Here is an 18,416-nt window from a genome sequence, read left to right as displayed (position 1 = left end):
ATTTTAACTCTGTGAGGGGAAGAGGAGTCTCCTTACAACTCTCGGCACCCATACCAAACTACAGTTCTGATTATTATTTGGAGGAAGTAATGACTTTAAAGTGGTATGATACTGCTTTAAAAGTATAGTGCAGATGAGGTCTAGCTCTACATTTTATAGTTTCTCCATCAAACATTTAATTATCTCCAATAAAAAATCTGAAGCCTTTTGCACCTACTGTATGTCAAATTCCTTCTCCTGTATCCTTTTTATAGGGAACAGTAGCAATGATTTCAGTAACAAATCTGTGATCTGCATAAACATTCAAATGGGTAGCTGGGCTCCAGACAGTAACTCCAAGAGCTCCATGTGAATTTTGAAACACACGCAGGGGCTTGGGTCAGGAGAATGGAGTTAGTTAAGGTTAAAATGATCAACTGTGAGAAATGTGCAGGGTTCCTCTTTGTAGCACTTGATCTGAAAGCAAGTCCCATTGATGGTAAAGCTAAGCAATAAATGTTTTTAGAACTGAACTTAGCATCTAGTTTGACCCCACTGGAGGAAGAAGCAGGAGTTTCACAATTTGAACTTCCACTGTTTCCGCCACCACTTCTGAAAAAGCAGCTGTCATGGGGGTGGGGGTGGGAATATTTCGACCAAAAGTCATTGTCCCCCCCCCCCCAAGTTCTACCTTCTGCAACTAAACAGCTGCAGGGGATTTAAATCAGAGAATTAGTGGTGGGTTACACACACACCCCGGCCCTAATCCAAATATCCCTTGCCAATCATTGCTTTCAAAAAAGGACAAAAAGTAGGGAGTACCAAATCACAGAACTCCCATGTAAGATGTAGTTACACCCTGTCTAAACTCTAAATATTTATTTCAAAGTTATTCCTGTTAGAAGCTGATCTGAAGAATGCAAAATGTAAGATTTTAGATACTACAACCCCACCTTTCTTTTTACTCATCATTCTAAAGAGAGAACAACACATCATCATATCACTAAATTAACTCACACTAACATTTTGAAGTGTCCACTTTCAATTCTGGTATTTGAAATAGTATATACTCATACCAAGCCATTAACAATGTATTTTGCAGTGACCAATCCACAGTGAAACAGACCAACACTTGATGTTCTTTGAAGCCAACTGCGACAAACACTGTGTGTGTGTGTGTGTGTGTGTGTGTGTGTGTGTGTGTGTGTGTAGATATCAAAATCAAATGAGACAACAAAGTGATAGAAATAAAGGTGCTGACAGTCGCACTATCTAGTTCTTGCTTACAGGTATTCTAGTCTGGCAATAATCTAAGAACTGTTATTCATAAAGGGATTTGAATACATGTCGGCCAAACAATACCTCAATAAAATAAAGACAGAGCAGAATTCCAGCATTTAATTTTTTCAGAAGTGGCTACCATGAGTAACAGAATTAAGAGGGGGTAGCTTCCTGAGGCATTTTAGAGAATCATTATTGGTTTGATCCAACACTGTGTGAGTGCAGTTCTGCTCATGCAATAGGAGCACCACTTTGCCTCCTTCAAAATTTGTTCTGGATAGACTCCCAGTCCTTAGAACAGATTTTGGGTGTGTGCAAGTTACTGCAGTGGGGAGGAAAGGAAGGTGAAGTCCCACTGCGCAAGGAGAAGCCCCTTCAGCTTGTGTGTGAACACCATTGGTTTCATCCCATATGTATAGTTTAAATCTGGTATCTAAATAAGATAATGTAACATGGGGCAGAGGATCAAATTTTAGACCATATGCCTGGCTTAAAGGGTCCTACCAATCTCTGATCCTCACTTTTTAATGTCTCTCAGCATTGTTCCTACAGTACTTTGGGCAGTACAGTGGTACCTCTAGTTGCGGACCTAATTTGTTTGGGGTTGCCGTTCGCACCCCAAAAAGTCTGCAAGTAGAGCGCCTCTTCTGCGCATGTGTGTGGTGCGATCGAGCACTTCTGCGTGTGCGCGAAGCGTGCAGATCGCTTCTGAGCATGCGGCAAACTCGGAAGTAAACACTTCTGGGTTTGCCGCATTCGTAAGCTGAAAGTGCATAACAAGAGCGGAAGAAAACACAAGGTATGACTGTATGTGTCTTGATTTTTTCCTAAAAATACACACCACCATCTCAATTCTTATCTGCAACCAATGGGGCAATGTGTTCATCTAAGCCAATCAAGACCAACACAAGACTTACTTGGACTACTCCACTTGGATTGACAGTGATCATGGTACAAATTCCACGGAATGCTGAATCTTTTTCTTCATTATCCCTTATGTTTCTGAGAGAGGTGCACCTATTAAAACAAAGAACAGAGGGTTAGATTAATCTCTGCGTCCAACTTTAGCTGGTATTGTATTTGATGGAATAAGTGTTCCAGTGAAGCTTAAGGATTATGCAGCACATACTGTCAGGTTTCTTACTTTGTATCCCTACTTTGTACACTTTCAACCTGATTTGAAACCCAAAGAATTTTATAGATGCCAGATCAGCCAATTTCAAATTCTTTCTTGTAGTGCAAGTGACCTATATTCCTATTTTCTGCATTGTATCATTATTAGCTTTCATTGCTAAAAGCAGCATATACTGCCACAGTATGAAGTCTATCAAATACCAGGAACAGAACATCTCTCACTTGTTTACAGCAGCAAGCAAGCTATTTTGGTACAAGTTTATAAACATGTATTTCAGACAGCAAGTCAAATCGCAAATGAGTTTGAAGTAATGTAATGCGATGTTTTAACGTTTTATGCTATTTGCATGCACATCATCATACTGGTGGATTTTTAAAAATGCTTTTAATAATCAAGCTTTAACACATCAAGCATGTGACAATCTTATCCCATGCATTAATTAGTTGTTAGCCACAACATGAAATATATACATGACGGTACTGCTAAAGAAACTCACAAACCTGATAGGACAAGATTAGTCACATGGTTGGCAATGATTAAGAATAGTGATTTTTGTAACCAACTGAAAAGTATATCTAGAAGTGAGATAGAGAGAGGAAAGAAAGAAAGGAAGGAAGAAAGAAAGAAGAAAGTGAAGAAAAAATGAATAAAAAAAAGATTGAATAATACACACCAGGGTCTTATAAACTGCTGTAGCATGGGGGCCACCTCTTGAGGACAAACGTAACCAAGACGACCAATTGTTATTGCTAAGGTAACGCAATCACGGTTATACACCACCAAACGCCAACCAAGACATGAGCAAATGAGGGGGGAAGGAGAAAAATAAAGAAAAAACAACAAATAACTCAGAAACAGAAACCAACAGAACCTGTGTATGATAATAACATAAGATTTCACCAGTGCTGTTCATTACCACCCCTAAAAATAAGGGGTAGCAAATGTGGCATACTATTTGGAGAAGGGGAAAAGGAATTAAGCAAATGAGAGAACACCAAAAGCACAAATTAAAATCCAAATGCTCAGTTTAAATAATATGGTTCAAACTGTGACAACACTATTTAATCAAAAGGTATTTTGAGTCACCTTTAGTAACAAGTCACTATTATTTATTACACTTAGTTCCTAGCCTATTTCTCAGGGTTAAAAACCCATAGCTACTTAGCTTCCTTGAACAAATACTATTTGTAATTAAATTTTAAATGGCAGATCTTAATTTTAAAATCAAAGTAACGTAAGCTTTTAAAATGTAAGATTTTCCAGGGAAAAAAATGGAATTCTATTCATAATGCTCAAAGAATTATTTTAAAGATAAAAGCTAAATTCAGCAGGAGTCACGGGGTTCTATCTGTATTAGCTTTTCATTACAAGATACGGCAGCTTTTAATTTTATTATCTAACGATTCAACAATTGTCAGAATTAATCTCTGAAGTCAAATATCTTTCATAAATATGAAAGAATCTGTTCAGTGTGAACTGATCTGTCAGGCACCTGGCCGTTCATGTGAAGAGGCTGCTTGGACGGTGACCCTGTGTGGCTTTAATGGTGTTCTCTCAACTCGCAGAGTAATTCTTCAGAAAAGGGAGAGTGTGGGTATGTTTAAGGATTATTTGAAGCAAACTACATGAATACTAAAATCCAGCAGATTCATATGAAGCAGAGAAGCCTATGCTTAAAAGACATTGTGCAACACTCCAGAACAGGCATTTGTGAACAATCTCATGAACACATGCAATAAAGCAGATGATGCTCTTTTCACTATGAGATTTGGTGTAGGATATACCAACACTATAAAATGGAATTACAATTAATATGGCTAAAGGAAATATTCGGCTTTGTTTTCCAATTGTGCTATACACGAATCAGCCTCTAATATTAACAATTCCTACCCTACCATTTACCAGGGATGTTATAGTAGTGGATTTCCTGCGTCAGCAAGGGACTGACCTAGATGACCTTTGAGATCGCTTCCAGTGCTATGGGCAACAAGGCCGCAAAGCTCATTCAGTTCCCATTGGAATTACTTATTTAAAGAATAATGGAAATGATGTACTGGTTGAGAATACAGAGTGGAATTTAGACTACAAAGCCTGTTATTTTGGGCAAGTACTCTTACAGAGTTCATTTCTTAAGCAGCCTACAACATAAGAAGCCAATTAGGAAAAGCACTCTAATGTTAAAAAGGTGCTAGTTTTGGTAGATCGATGCATGCTGCATTGAGATTTCAAGTATGACAACATCCTACAGTATACACCAGAATATCCCACAACAAACCTAAAGTACAACACATTCAACATTTATCTGTAGTATCAGCCTTTTGGATATTTACAACTAATATTTAGAAGTTATGGTGAGGGATCAAATGTCTCTTAACTTCTGCACTGTGTAAAAAGCAAGCACTACAGGTAATGTACCAATGACCATAAAGAACATGTACAGGTGTCACTCCCAGTTATTGCTAGGAGGCTTCTTTGATTTAAAATAATTGTTCCACAAGACACATCATGTGTTTGTACTGTGAATAGTGCAATACATAATGTGCCAAATTACCATGTCGCTTATCTTCCAGTTTAACATAAAATATACTGTTACGGTCTTTGCACTCATTGCTAGATATTTAACAAACATGCAAAGAATATAACCTGACTCACACCCACAGCCGTGAAGGCAATGGCCAAGTTATCAATGTCTAGACTGAAATTCTGGTAACCATTCATTTTCACTTCGGGCTGTAACTATAAATCTGCATTCATATTCTTAGTATCACTGGTATCAGATTACAGTGCAGACAGAGATAGTCAGAGATGACAATTAGCATTTTTCAGAAAATGAGAAGCTTTTTTAAAAAAGAAAAAAAAACACAGAACATGCTTTCTACTAGCACAGAACAAGCCTCAAACTCAATTTTAAAAGGTCTTTTAATCTTCAACCAATCTGCAATTTCTAAGGCCTCCATTTAAGAGCATGCTATATTTAATAAACTATGTAACAAGTTAGCAAGATATATATAATATATGATAGTCAGCTACTCTTTTATTTTTAAATAGCAGTTTGCTTGCATCCTCTTGCCAGCTATAGTTAGAAGGCTTCTGTAAATTAGCTATGTGCACAGAACACACATACAATTTGTACAAAAAAGTCAAATTCTATGCTACCTTTAAGTCCTTAATCAATAGCATCTGCTAATTGAAAATTAAATCTGTTTAATCTGACACTTAATTGCAAGACTGAGGTTTGCAACATCATCCAAACTGAGTTGCTTTTTCCTTTAAAACTGATGCAGTTTACCTACGACTCTCTGAATAGTCTGGTTTACAAACAGAAACCTGCATAACTTCATTCACTGCAAAGAGTTCAGTTGTAGGATACCTGTGTTTTCTAACAAAGTCTTTGGTGTGTTGGGTCTGTTAATGATTTCTACAAGCTGGTGCAAGACCATAGGAATATAAGGCTGCATCTCTATACCTAGAAAGAAAGAAAAAAAACACCAACATAAAACAATTCATTAAGAACCTGAATATATGCTTTCATAACAGGTACATAAGCGCAATTGAACACCAGAATTTACAACTGGTAAAAAATTTAATCTATACCATGCAAAATCCAAACTATAACTTTAAAGAAGCAAACCTTACCCATCTGAATAGAAATTTCTCCAATTGCCCATGTGGCATTGTTACAGACAGAAATGAACTCTGGGTTAAGGTTGGTTCCTAAAATAGGCATGAAGTCAGCTGAAAAGAACACAAGCCACACTGTTAAAACTCTCCCACAACTAAAATTTCACACAAATGTTCAGTTTCATATAACTTCAGCAGAAAACCCATGTGAAGGACAATCACTTTTTCCTAGCCAGAAACTCTTCCTAGTCATAAGCAACTCATGGCACAGTCCAGTAAGTTAAATTCAATTCCACTGCAAGCAAGGGATTTCAGCTACCAATTTGAGTGGGATGCAGATACAACCACAAGTGTTCAATGAAACAAAACAAAAAAAGCAGTTTCAGACATTGCCAACATTTTGAACAGGATCTTCTGCTATAAAGTAAGCATGTGTATACTAGGCACTGCCTAGCCAGAAACAAGGTCCTGGAGGAAAAGTTCTACATCAAACTTAGATGGCAATAATATATTCTCTTTTGTACCATAAACCGGTTAGGGGGAAAAACAAAACTCTCAAAAATTTCCCTTTGCACATAGAAGGAGCATTTCTAGTCACAATGATGCCATGCACGGACAAGACCCCAAATTTGAAGAATTTGCCTTGCTAAGTCACATACCAATGCATGGCTTCACATGTTGAAAACATGCCTTTGTCAGATCGCCCAGCAAGGCAAAAGAACTCTGTCGTACCTCGGGCATTTTATCCTAAAAGAGAGAAACAGAGTAAGTTTGTGTTTTTAAGCATTCTATTTCAAAAGCGAGGCAGGAGAAGGGGATTATTTGCCTCACCTGCATGCACTGGTACATGAGTGTCAGGATATTGCTCCGAGCCACTAGCTGTTCAATGTTGCCTCCGAGTCCTTCAGCTAAACCACTAAGTAAATCAAGAGCCACAATCATGAAGTCTTTATCAGGAGCTTCATACTGGTCTGGCTGAGCATTGTGCAACTGTAATAAAAACACACAGTTGGACACTGCTTAAAAGGCTTAATTACGTGACATACAATGAACCATTTTTGCTATTAACATTATTTTAAGTTGGTGAAATAATATTACAAATCTCTCCAGAAAACAAGTTTCACTTAAAATCCAATTGAAGATAAATTTCCCCATCCTCCAAAGGCCAACAACAGAAAAATACCATGGCTTGTGCAAGAGTCTTCTGTACCAGATTTACACAGCGCTGGTACACAGGTTCACAGTATGGAAGGAAGCCAGATTGCAAGGCAGTGGCAACCGAAGATAGGCACTGAAATACAGAAGATAAAGTAGTGAGTATCAGGGATATTCAACTGATATGAGCTTTCAATTGCGGGCATGCACGTTTGCTACAATTTCTTTTAGAAAGGCCAACTTTTTGAAGTATATCAACTGCAGAATTAAGGAACTTCGTAACAGCGTGGCCAGAGTTCTAGCTTTGGCCATGCCAAGACCCATGCAATTACCAACATCATTAATTGATACAGCTCAACCCTATGTGTCCTTCCCTCAAAATATATCCTGAGCTCAATGCATTCTGCTACACATATAGACAATAATCCCACCAAGTCAGAATGGGGTTTATTCCTAAGTAAGGGGGTGTAGAATTGTAAACGGGCATAGAATTAATCTCCCAGGAGAAGCTTCTCTCACGTATGTATATCAAGGAAAACTGCAAAACTGCAGCTGGAGGAGGAGGATAAAGAGAGGACAGAGGGTGAAGAAAGAGCTGTGAGTGGACTGGGGCCCTTTCTCCCTCCTCTGGGTTCCCTGAAAAACTCAACAAACCTGCTCTATCTGGAACTGGGTGTGGAGAGTGCAGCTGAATAGGACACAGCTGTGGGGGAGCTTGAGAGAGTTCCCACCCACCTTGGGCATGCCCATAAAAATCAAGTCTAGAGTGAGAGACTAGCGTTATGTCTGCTATTTCCAGGAACTCTTCCCATTGTGAGACTTTTCTCGGTGAGCTGAGAGTTTGCTTGGACTCTCAGCAGGAACCCAGAGGCTTAATGTCAGAAGGAAATGAAACATTTTTATATGTAACTGTGTATTTTTGTAATATTTTGTTTAAGTTGTCTGTTGTTGCTTCTTATTTGTATGCGGCTTAGAGATATTTTTAATATATTAAGCGTTAAAGAAATTAAATAATCAACCAAATACCTCTAATAAAGGGAAAAGATCTTTATCTTCATCCTTCAACATGTTCCATTTCTGGATTAATGGAGGCATAAGCATCTGAATATATTCCTAAAGACAATGAAATAAAATGACACATTTAAGTAAGCCATTGTAAATTCCATTAAATCCAGCATTGTTTCCACTTCAAACATCTGACACCTTTTTTTTTTCAAAAAATCCAGTATTATCAAAATTACAGAGGAATAATCTCCAAAAGTTTACCTTACCAAATGACAATCACAGACTCCCAAAAAGGAGTGTCATACTTGGTCTGGAGGCTCCCAGGTTTATATCTCACTCCATAATAAAGATCACTGGGTAATCACTAGCTCTCAAGTCTAACCTACATGACAGGAATGTTGCAAGGAGAAAGTGCACAAGTTCCAGCTTGTCAATATCCTCCATAATTTGTTGTGTCCAGAACTGGACACAGTACTCCGGGTATTGTCTGAGCAAGGCAAAATAGAATGTTACTATTGCCTCCCTTGATCTGGACACTAAACTTGGTGCAGCCTATAATAGCATTAGCCTTTTTTGCTGCGCTGCTGCATTACACTGTTGACTCGTGTTAGCTTGTAGTCTACTACGACCCCCAGATCCTTTTCACATGGCAATCCAGGTGTCCTCCATCTTATATTAGTGAAGCTGGTTTAGAACCTTACATTTGTTCCTACTGAAATTTTATTAGCTTTAGCACAGTTCTCCAATCTGATGAAGATAGCACCATAGATTTCATAATATTTCATAACGAACAGAAAGGAAGCAATATTCAGGACAGTGAAATATATGTTGAAATTTTGTTAAAGGATGATGAGGCAAATTGCTTGGTAGTTAAACAATGGAGTGTGATGAAATATACCCTCTTGTAACACACCAAATTAAGGAAATAAGCCTCTAGAATGTAGGACTAATGGAGAAGTGAACAAAATTATCAGTTTAAAATGAATGGAAGGATAACAATACTTACTGGTTTGTTTAGATGATGGCCTACAGAATCTGCTAAAGTTCCTATGGCATCGTAAAGAATGAGCAGATTCTTATGCTGGTATTTACTAAATGCGAAGACCAGAGTATCAAGTATATAAGCAAGATAAGGAACAAGTTCTGTACAAGCCTCCTCTTCTAGAGTAGCAAAGGCACTAAGAAGCAAAACAAAAATTTAGTTTGCAGTAATGCACCCTTCTCTTTGAGACAAACTTTCACAGCTTTTTTTAAAAGGTCACATGGGGGGGGGGAGAACCCATTCTGGTGAGATGCACTGAAAGTTGGCTTTGCATTTATTTTCACAGGTCATATCACCCCTGTGGATATAGAAACCCTACTTTAAACTGAAGGAAAGATTTTGCTCTTCACCCAAGTATCTGATTAAAGTGATTAAAGTGCTGATTAAAGTGCTTGCAATATATAAAGTTATATTTTGTCTGGTTTCACATTAAACTGTATTTAAGTGAAATACTGTTCTATTGTATTTATTGTATTTCAAAGTTGTTTGTTGCTTTGGGATTGGGTGAACAATGAAGAGAGGGTAGTAAATTATTTTAATAATAAAACAAAGCCATAAACCCGAAGAGTTTTCAAAAGTCCCCAAGTTTCCAAGTAAAAGCTAGGCTGCAGCTCCAAAGGTATGGAAATCCGAAAGTTCTAGTGGGTGTGATGGGTTACTTGAATGTGTCTCTGGATTAAATTCTTAAAATAATACCTAGAACAGAACTTGCTGACTTGACAATACACAGCATTCATGTTCTGTGCAAAGTGAGGATCAGTGACAAATGTTATCATTCCCACAAAAAACAAATAAAAGCAGCTACAATGAACAAGGGCATTTAGAACAGAAGAGAAACTCCTAAGACAACTTCAAAAGTAAGATGTTTGTCTAGACTATGGTAATGTTTGTTCAAGATCAAACAGAATATTACAGCACAATGAAAAAGGGTTTCACATCTTCACCCTGTTCTTTGAGGACCACTGGCAATACTTTTATGACTCTGACCTACCTGCAGGCAGCTTCTTGTACTCTCTTGTTGCTATCCAGGATGCGCTTTAGCAACTCAGTCATTAATGGCTTCAAGTACGTGTCTGGGGGTTGACTGACTACCCAGTGTGCATAGCGGCTAAGAGTCCAGCAAGTAATGGAGCGCACAAGAGCCTTTTTATCAGAGAGGCACTGAATAAGGTGAGGGATTAGCTCGGGAAGATATGGAATCATACCCTGCATACAACCTGTAAAAATAGGTTACAAATTAGAAATGCCTAGCAGAATTTGCCCTCCACACACACACACACAAAGGAGTGAAGCCAGCATGAAAAAACAATCCATAATATTAACAAACTTCCAGGAGGCAACATATTTTAGCAAACACAAGTGGTGGCTGTTGCCCACTGGGGATGGTAGAGAGAACAAGAAGGAAAGAAAACAACAGGGCAGAGGCAACTAACAGCAGGTGGAGTTTGGGGCAGGAAGAGCCAGAGGTCACAAGAAGCAGACAGGGTGAGGAGGAGGGGGAGAAAAAGCATGGCCAGGGGCTGGCGCGGAATATAGGATGCTAAGCCTGTCTTTGAAAGTACTGACTAACCTTCAGCAATTGCTCCTAGTACTAGGATGCCTGATTCTTTCACAACCCACTCTGGATGAAAAAGCAGTTCTTTTAGAAGGGGCAAAATGTGTGGCAGCAATTCATCGCGGAATACATTGGCAAGGACATCAAGAGCAGCAGCTGAACACTTCCCTAAAATAGATACACAAACACACATTCAATACATCTGAGACACATTTTAGTCATAAAATTTCAACTCAATGCTGCATTCGTATTAATTGTAGGCCACAAAAACTTTATAAAATAATCAAAACAAAATCACTCCATGCATATTATCAGAAGGTTTAACTGCTCAATTAGTTTTCATTACAGCATTCATGAAGGCAATTCACAAGATGTGCAACATGTTTTGAATGCTTTTATTGAATAACATCTGAGTAACACTCAAGACATGTATTAAGTAACAGAACTTTCTGAAAAGCTTGAAAAGTTTTATTTGCTCAACTGTGAGCATGATTTCCTTAAAAGGCTCTCAAGCCCCCATTAATTTCAATAGGGTTTGTACTTCATAAATGTTTTTCACACCTTTTATCGAAAATCTGCAACAATTGCAAAAATCCAGAAGAAATATTCTACTTGTGCTCAGTGACTGATAAATTACAAGTACAGAACATAATCCAGAGGACTTTTAAAAAAACTAGAATTTTTACAAAGTTGGCAGTACAACTTCAGAACAATTGCTGAATAGGTGAACAATAATATAAGGACAGTTGGTAGACTCTTAATCACAGGGTCGTGGGTTTGAGTCCCACATTGGGCACTGCAGGGGGTTGGACTCGATGACTCGCAGAGTCCATTTCAAACCTACAATTCTACAAATTCACCACATAAATATTTTGACTGCACAGTATTTTATATGGCCTTACTTAAATTCCAGTCAGAAATAGTATCATCGTCATCCAGCTCATCCTCTTCCTCCTCCTCCTCTTCAATGCCATCTTCTTCATGCTGCTGTGCTACCGTCCGTGAACGGTGAAAGCGGGGCCTTATGTCTTGCTCACTATCTGGGATAGCTTCATCTTCTTCAACATCTCCCTGTAATCAGAAACCAAAATGACAAAGAGCCTATACATGCTGAAGTAATGTCGGTGTATTTGTTTTTGTACTATCTGTGCAGAGTTGAGACTTCGACATTATGTTACTTGCCCTAAACCTCTGGGCACTGAAGTAGAGTAAAAGTGTGATTTAAATCTATTTGCAAAGTGAAGGACTTCTGAGTTTACAACATATAAGCCCAAACTGCCGTATCTCCAAAAACTGATCTTACTCTGGAAAATCCAGCTTGCCTTAAATTTTAGCTTCATAGCCACCCTGCACCCAATCCCATTGTTTAATTCAGTGCATTGCGTCTTCCCTTCATAGCCCGTGAAACAACAAGTGGGAAGGCTGCAAAAAACAGCAATGTTGCAACAAAGCGGTCGGAGTCCACAAATAATCAAGAGTTGTTTGAATGTTGTGTGTGCTGCTGCATATATTGTGCATGTTAAAGGCAAACATTGTAAGAGTATCTAATATAAGGGGCAGTGGCATATCTTCAACAAATGAGGGGGGAAATCATGCTTACCTTCAGGAGAATTATATCTATCTCTGAGTATTTCATGCCATTTACCAACACAGGTATCAACCTAAAGAGAAAGGACATTTCTTGAATATCAGCTGGTTTGCAGCTATATAATTTCCTTTGCATCCAATAAAATATGGAGGTATCCAGGAAGCATTCATTGAGGCAGCTGTGGTTTCTGAGCCTCTAGCACTTGCACTTACAAGGACACCCCCCTTAACCCCACTTGAAGGCATAAGATTTCAGCAGCCTTGCATACATTCCCAGTATTAAAAAGGTGTGCCAGTTATCTTCCTTGCACACACTGAAACACCACCAATGATCACTCTCAACTACGCTACCATCAATGCAAAAGAATGTATAAGTTTTATACGTGGATTCTTGCCTCTTGTCTGGTCCCAAAATCAATTTTTAAAAAAAAGACACTGAAAGCATGATGCAAATAAATTCTGAAACTATTAGTAAAATTATGGACGTAGGATCAACTTACTTGGTAAGATGCCGACACAGAACATCTTTACAAATTGGCTGTTCAGCCAAAGTCAGCCAAAACTCACAAGCCTCCAAAGCCACATTTTCATCTTGGTCCTGAGTCCTTTGTAGCATATACTACACACAATGTCAAGGGAATGAAATTGTACAGGTGTCAGTTTCTTTGTAAATGTGATCTAATTCAAAAGAGTTTAATGTAATAATCCACCACCAATGGGGTTGCTTACAAGAGTGTGTTTGTTTTTTTTACTGAAAGTGCCAGCTAAGCGTGAACACCACAGTTAATTCTTTTTTCCCCCACTGCACTGACTGACCCTTTATGATAATATTTTTGTGCTCAAGCTCAGATTTCACAAACAGCTAACCATGTTGGTAGTATGAGTGTGTGCATGTGCATGACAGAGAGAGTGCTCCCCTAGATTATTCCACTTCCCCTAGATTTGAGCCATTCTGAATCAGGAAATTCACAAAATGTGTTTATGTATCCACACTTCACACAGAATTTGACAAATGGAGAAACAGCTCACAAACATAAAACAGAACATTTAGAACAACCCTCAACTGTATATTTGATTTTGCAATGGACAGCCAATACATATTTAATCTAGTGCAAAAACGACTCAAGGCAAGATTACTGCAATACATAGGGCTGCCTCTGAAGATGGTTCAGAAACTTCAGCTAGTGCAGAATTCAGCGGCCAGGTTGCTCACCAGACCAAGACAGTTTGAGCATATTACACCAATCCTTGGTCCGACTGCACTGGCTACCAAATAGTTTCCAGGTCCAATTCAAAGTGCTGGTTTTGACCTATAAAGCCTTAAATGGCTCAGGACTGCAATACATCAAGGACTGCCTCTTTCCATATGAACCTACCCAGACCCTGAGATCATCTTCTGAGGCCCTCCACCGTGTGCCTCCTCCTCAAGAGGTCCGGAGGGTGGCAACATGAGAACAAGCCTCTCTGCAATGGCTCCCAGTCTGTGGAATGCTCTCCCCATGGAAGTTCACCTGGCGCCTTCGTTATACACCTTTAGGCACCAGGCAAAAACATTACTGTACTTTTAAACAGGGTCCCCAAAGTAAGGCCCGGGGGCCGGATGCGGCCCAATCGCCTTCTAAATCTGGCCCACGGCAGATCTGGGAATCAGCATATTTTTACATGAGAAGAATGTGTCCTTTTATTTAAAATGCATCTCTAGGTTATTTGTGGGGCCTGCCTGGTGTTTTTACATGAGTAGAATGTGCCCTTTTATTTAAAATGCATCTCTGGGTTATTTGTGGGGCATAGGAATTCATACATTATTTTTTTCAAAATATAGTCCGGCCCCCCACAAGGTCTGAGGGACAGTGAACCGGCCCCCTGCTGAAAAAGTTTGCTGACCCCTGCACGTTGTAAACAAGACCTTTGGTTGATTTGATTGACATCCTATCCCCTTTTAAAATGTGGGGGTTTTTTTGGGGGGGTATTGGGTTGTTTTTATTTTATGTATTTTGTGGTTTTATATTTTGATTTTTTTTTCTGTGAACCGCCCTGAAACCTCTGGGTATAGGGTGGTATACAAATTAAATTAAAAAATAACCCCACATATGCAGAAAAATCACTCAGTGAATTTAAATAGTATGGCTTTCCTTTTACATTTGACACACACATGTATGTCTGAACATATGTGAATCTTACCCATTTACTTCTCCTCCCTCTCCTTCTACACACAAAAAACTTCTATCATGTATTCATACAAATACAAAAACTTCTATCGTGTATTCATACAAATACAAAAAAGTTACCTCAACAATACTAATCATGTGAGGAAGTAAGCGGTCCATTCGAACTTCCAGGAGCATCACTAGAGCCCGACACACATTTTTGCGTACTTCAGGCTCCTCATCGCCCGCCAACGCGAACAGATTCTGTTGAAGGGGAAAAGGTATTGTGAATAGGAGCAAACTAAATGGTTTACAGCATCTATGAGGTTTAAAATATGTCAATTCATTTTTAGTAATCCCCTTATTTGGAAGGAAAGAAGTGGACCTAAATATTAATTTTTTAGAATTATTATTTTGCCTTACTATCAGATTTACTTCAGAGCTCAAGCAGTTTTTTTTTACTGTGTTATAAAGATAAAAAAATTTAACTTCATTGGGAAAAAGCATCTGTCAACTGAAATAGACATTTTTACTGGATTAGCTCATATTAGGGACTGGGGGTCTGTTGTGTTTTCTCAAGCCAAAAGCTATTAGGTGAAATCCAATGTTGCAAGAACACAATTCTGCTTGCATAACACCTCCCATGCCTCACTCAACCCTCCAGCACTGATTTAGGGGAGGGAGAGGAGACAGACGGAAAGTTCTGTTGTGCACACAGAAGTCAATTCCACTTATGGACAGACACCCATGGATTTCATCCATTGCATAGCCATGAAATTTCTGCTTCTAAAAGTCTTTTGGCTGGGCAGGGGGAAACACTTATGAAACAATTGTTATAGTGGGAATTCTACCAGCTTTGATATCTGCAGGGACCATTTTAAAGTTTCCATTTAATTACTACTGTAGCTCTTCACAAGGAAGGATCTACAGTTTGTGGCTACCCCAAAATTGTAGCCATCATCCCTCCTCCTCACCAGGTAAGCCCACTGGCCTTTCCCAAGGGAAGGGAATGTGGGAAGCATACCAGGTTGTGCGGAGCTACCTGACAGTGTGGCCTGCCAGGCCAAAATGGTTCCCCACCCCTGCTATATATATAATACAGAACTTGAAAGCAGCTATTGTTCAGAGTTCTAGGCTCTGCAGTGGTTTAACACACTAATAAAATTTATGACTTCACACATTTCATTCTTACCCTGCTTTGTGGGAGACCTGCATGTTTGTGTTCAATTTCCATAGTTTAATTAAAATTTTATCAACAATTTTAAAGGATCAGACTCAGAAAAGATAAGAAACTTTGTGTCACCTACCTCAATAAATCCATCAATGTGCAACATAAGGGCCTGAGTCCTACTGATGATAAACTGATTGACACATGCAACTGCATGGGACCTACAAAAATGTAATTTTTTTCTTTTAAAACTCAAATAAAAAAGTACATTCAACACTTCTAAGACTCAAAACAGATTTGAAACTGATGTGTGAAAGAAACAACCAGCTTTTTAAAAATAGTACAATGGCAATAGCATGTCTGTATAGCAACTATTAGCAACAAGAAAAGACTCAGGAACAGCAAAAACATTCTACACCAGTTATAACCAACTGTAATCTCTAAAGCATGCCCAAATTTTAAGTGAGCCCAAGGATTTGCAAGTTACAAAACATGAACACTGCAGCCGGGATCCAAAGAGGTCTGCATGCAAGTCAAGACATTTATTTTTGGACTGCTGCTCCAAAGTCAAGGCTCTTTCCAAATGTCATACACACATTAAGATTCAACTGTGGTTAACTGAGTAGTTTGGGAACACTAAGATGTGGAGTGGGGGAGAGAGGGAGTTTACACCCAGGAGACAACTAGAGGTGTTTCTGTTAGTATCCAGTAAAAATACACCTGTTGACTTTGGAGTTTTCTTGGCAAAATGAGTGAGAGCTCCAGTGAGAGCTGGACCATAAAGAAGGCTGATCGCCGAAGGATTGATGCTTTTGAATTATGGTGCTGGAGGAGACTCTTGAGAGTCCCGTGGACTGCAAGAAGATCAAACCTATCCATTCTGAAGGAAATCAGCCCTGAGTGCTCACTGGAAGGACAGATCCTGAAGCTGAGGCTCCAATACTTTGGCCACCTCATGAGAAGAGAAGAATCCTTGGAAAAGACCCTGATGTTGGGAAAGATTGAGGGCACTAGGAGAAGGGGACGACAGAGTTGGTTGGACAGTGTTCTCGAAGCTACGAACATGAGTTTGACCAAACTGCGGGAGGCAGTGGAAGACAGGAGTGCCTGGCGTGCTCTGGTCCATGGGGTCATGAAGAGTCGGACAAAAAACAACAACAACAAAAATACACCCATGTTGCCTTAATGACAAAAGTTTATTGACTGGTTTCCCACCTGTACTTCCTAATCACTTGCGTCATAGCAACTGCCTTGGGCAAAAAGAACCGACTCTTCTGGTTTACAGTAATTTCCCTTCCTAGAGGCCAGGTAAAATAACTGTTTACAATGGTGCTAAGCTCCAGTGAAGTGAACCATGCTTTCATGAAACGATGCTGAGGAACTTCAGCAAATGCAAAGCATTTGTTCAAGGTCTCAGAAACTGGAAGAGTATCAGTCAGACTAGATAAACAATTTTTTTGGCCTGAAGTGTTATTCAAGTTAGCCATGTTTAAAATACCTTCCCATAAAATCTTGCTAACTGAAGTATTTGAAAAATGTGTGTGTGTGTGTGTGTGTGTGTGTCTGTGTGTGTGTGTGTGTGTGTGTGTGTACAAACATGCAAGGTCATCTCTTACCTTATCTTTGGACTGCTATGCTTGAAGAACTGTAAAAACTTAGGGATCATGATATTGAGAGGGCGATCTAATGCATCGCTATCTAAGATTTCAGCAGAATCTTCGCAAATCTTCTGAAGAGCTCCAAATGCACCCTGCCAAATAAACACACATTTTGGTGATCGTTTGAAAAATTCTATATGGACACCCTTATTATTTTAGAAATACTTACTCCCTTATCTCAGTATACTCATATTTAAAAAATAACACCTGGTAGCAATTTCTAGATTAAAAATACAAGCAAAAAAAAATCCTGCTGGAACCAATCAGTTAGACCTGCCTGGGATCCTGTAACCATCTGCTGTGGAAGCAAAAGATAGATTGACTCCAGGGATGAAGTGGGAAGGTTTCCCCACGTTAGCCCTCAAAGTGGATGGAGAGGAAAGCACCAAGCATCTGGGCATCAAAAAGTAGAGGAAGTTCCTGTTTTTTCCTAATTGAAGGAGAGCAATCAGATTACTGTGATCACTCCAAATAGCAGATCGTGACCTTGAAAGAATGATGTCATCCAGAAGGAGCTAGCTCAGGCAGACCTATAGAGCACTGCAGGACTACAATTCCTCCTTCTCACCTGTGGCTAAAGGCATTAGAGCTTAAACTAGATTGAAATAACTAAGCCAACATCAACAGTTCAAACACTAAAAATCTAGGACAGGAAAGAGCAGCCCCATAATCTCAGAGTCTTCAAAGGTAGGTCAGACTGCCCTAGCTTCACTTGGAACAATTTGTTGGTAAGTAACAAAATTCCTTCTCTCCTCCTAAGGAAAGTAGGGCAATCTGAAACTGAGGTATACAGTAGCAATGGGTGTGAGACAACCACCAAGAAGGAGATACACAAACCATTCTTATGAAGATATAGGCCAAAGTCCAGAGGATAGTTCTGCAAGTGTCTTTAGCTTGGCCCAGAAGATTCTGTCACTGGTCAGACCTGAGCATCAGAGCTAAACAGGATTGGCTTAGGAGCAGCTATGACAAGCAAGTAAGAGCAGATACAATCCATTTTATCTCAAGTGCTAACTCAGCTGTCCCCATCTTGGTGCCCTCATGTCCTGCTTGTGGACTTCCCATGGTCTGGCTAGTCACTAT

General features: G+C 39.3%; 1 protein-coding gene across 3 annotated transcripts in view; it reads right to left on the bottom strand.

Moving 5' to 3' along the window:
* Positions 1–18,416, bottom strand: part of TNPO1 (transportin 1) — a 34,190-nt gene that overhangs the window by 4,886 nt on the left and 10,888 nt on the right. For 2 of the 3 annotated variants that reach the window (XM_035099728.3, XM_035099727.3), the window contains exons 6-22: positions 17,292–17,425; positions 15,815–15,896; positions 14,649–14,771; positions 12,861–12,979; positions 12,374–12,434; positions 11,676–11,844; positions 10,789–10,941; positions 10,210–10,435; positions 9,183–9,354; positions 8,198–8,284; positions 7,200–7,307; positions 6,848–7,006; positions 6,676–6,763; positions 6,032–6,130; positions 5,766–5,861; positions 3,069–3,144; positions 2,178–2,277 (exon numbers count right to left, since the gene is read on the bottom strand). In XM_035099728.3, the coding sequence (XP_034955619.1) occupies positions 2,178–2,277; positions 3,069–3,144; positions 5,766–5,861; positions 6,032–6,130; positions 6,676–6,763; positions 6,848–7,006; positions 7,200–7,307; positions 8,198–8,284; positions 9,183–9,354; positions 10,210–10,435; positions 10,789–10,941; positions 11,676–11,844; positions 12,374–12,434; positions 12,861–12,979; positions 14,649–14,771; positions 15,815–15,896; positions 17,292–17,425 (2,052 nt within the window). The remainder of the gene's footprint in view (positions 1–2,177; positions 2,278–3,068; positions 3,145–5,765; positions 5,862–6,031; positions 6,131–6,675; positions 6,764–6,847; positions 7,007–7,199; positions 7,308–8,197; positions 8,285–9,182; positions 9,355–10,209; positions 10,436–10,788; positions 10,942–11,675; positions 11,845–12,373; positions 12,435–12,860; positions 12,980–14,648; positions 14,772–15,814; positions 15,897–17,291; positions 17,426–18,416) is intronic. The other variant, XR_015946242.1, reaches the window with a different exon arrangement.

The sequence above is a fragment of the Zootoca vivipara genome, chromosome 10 (assembly GCF_965207765.1).
Source record: "Zootoca vivipara chromosome 10, rZooViv2.hap1.1, whole genome shotgun sequence".
Taxonomy (NCBI): domain Eukaryota; kingdom Metazoa; phylum Chordata; class Lepidosauria; order Squamata; family Lacertidae; genus Zootoca; species Zootoca vivipara.
This window is presented reverse-complemented; position numbering and strand designations above follow the sequence as displayed.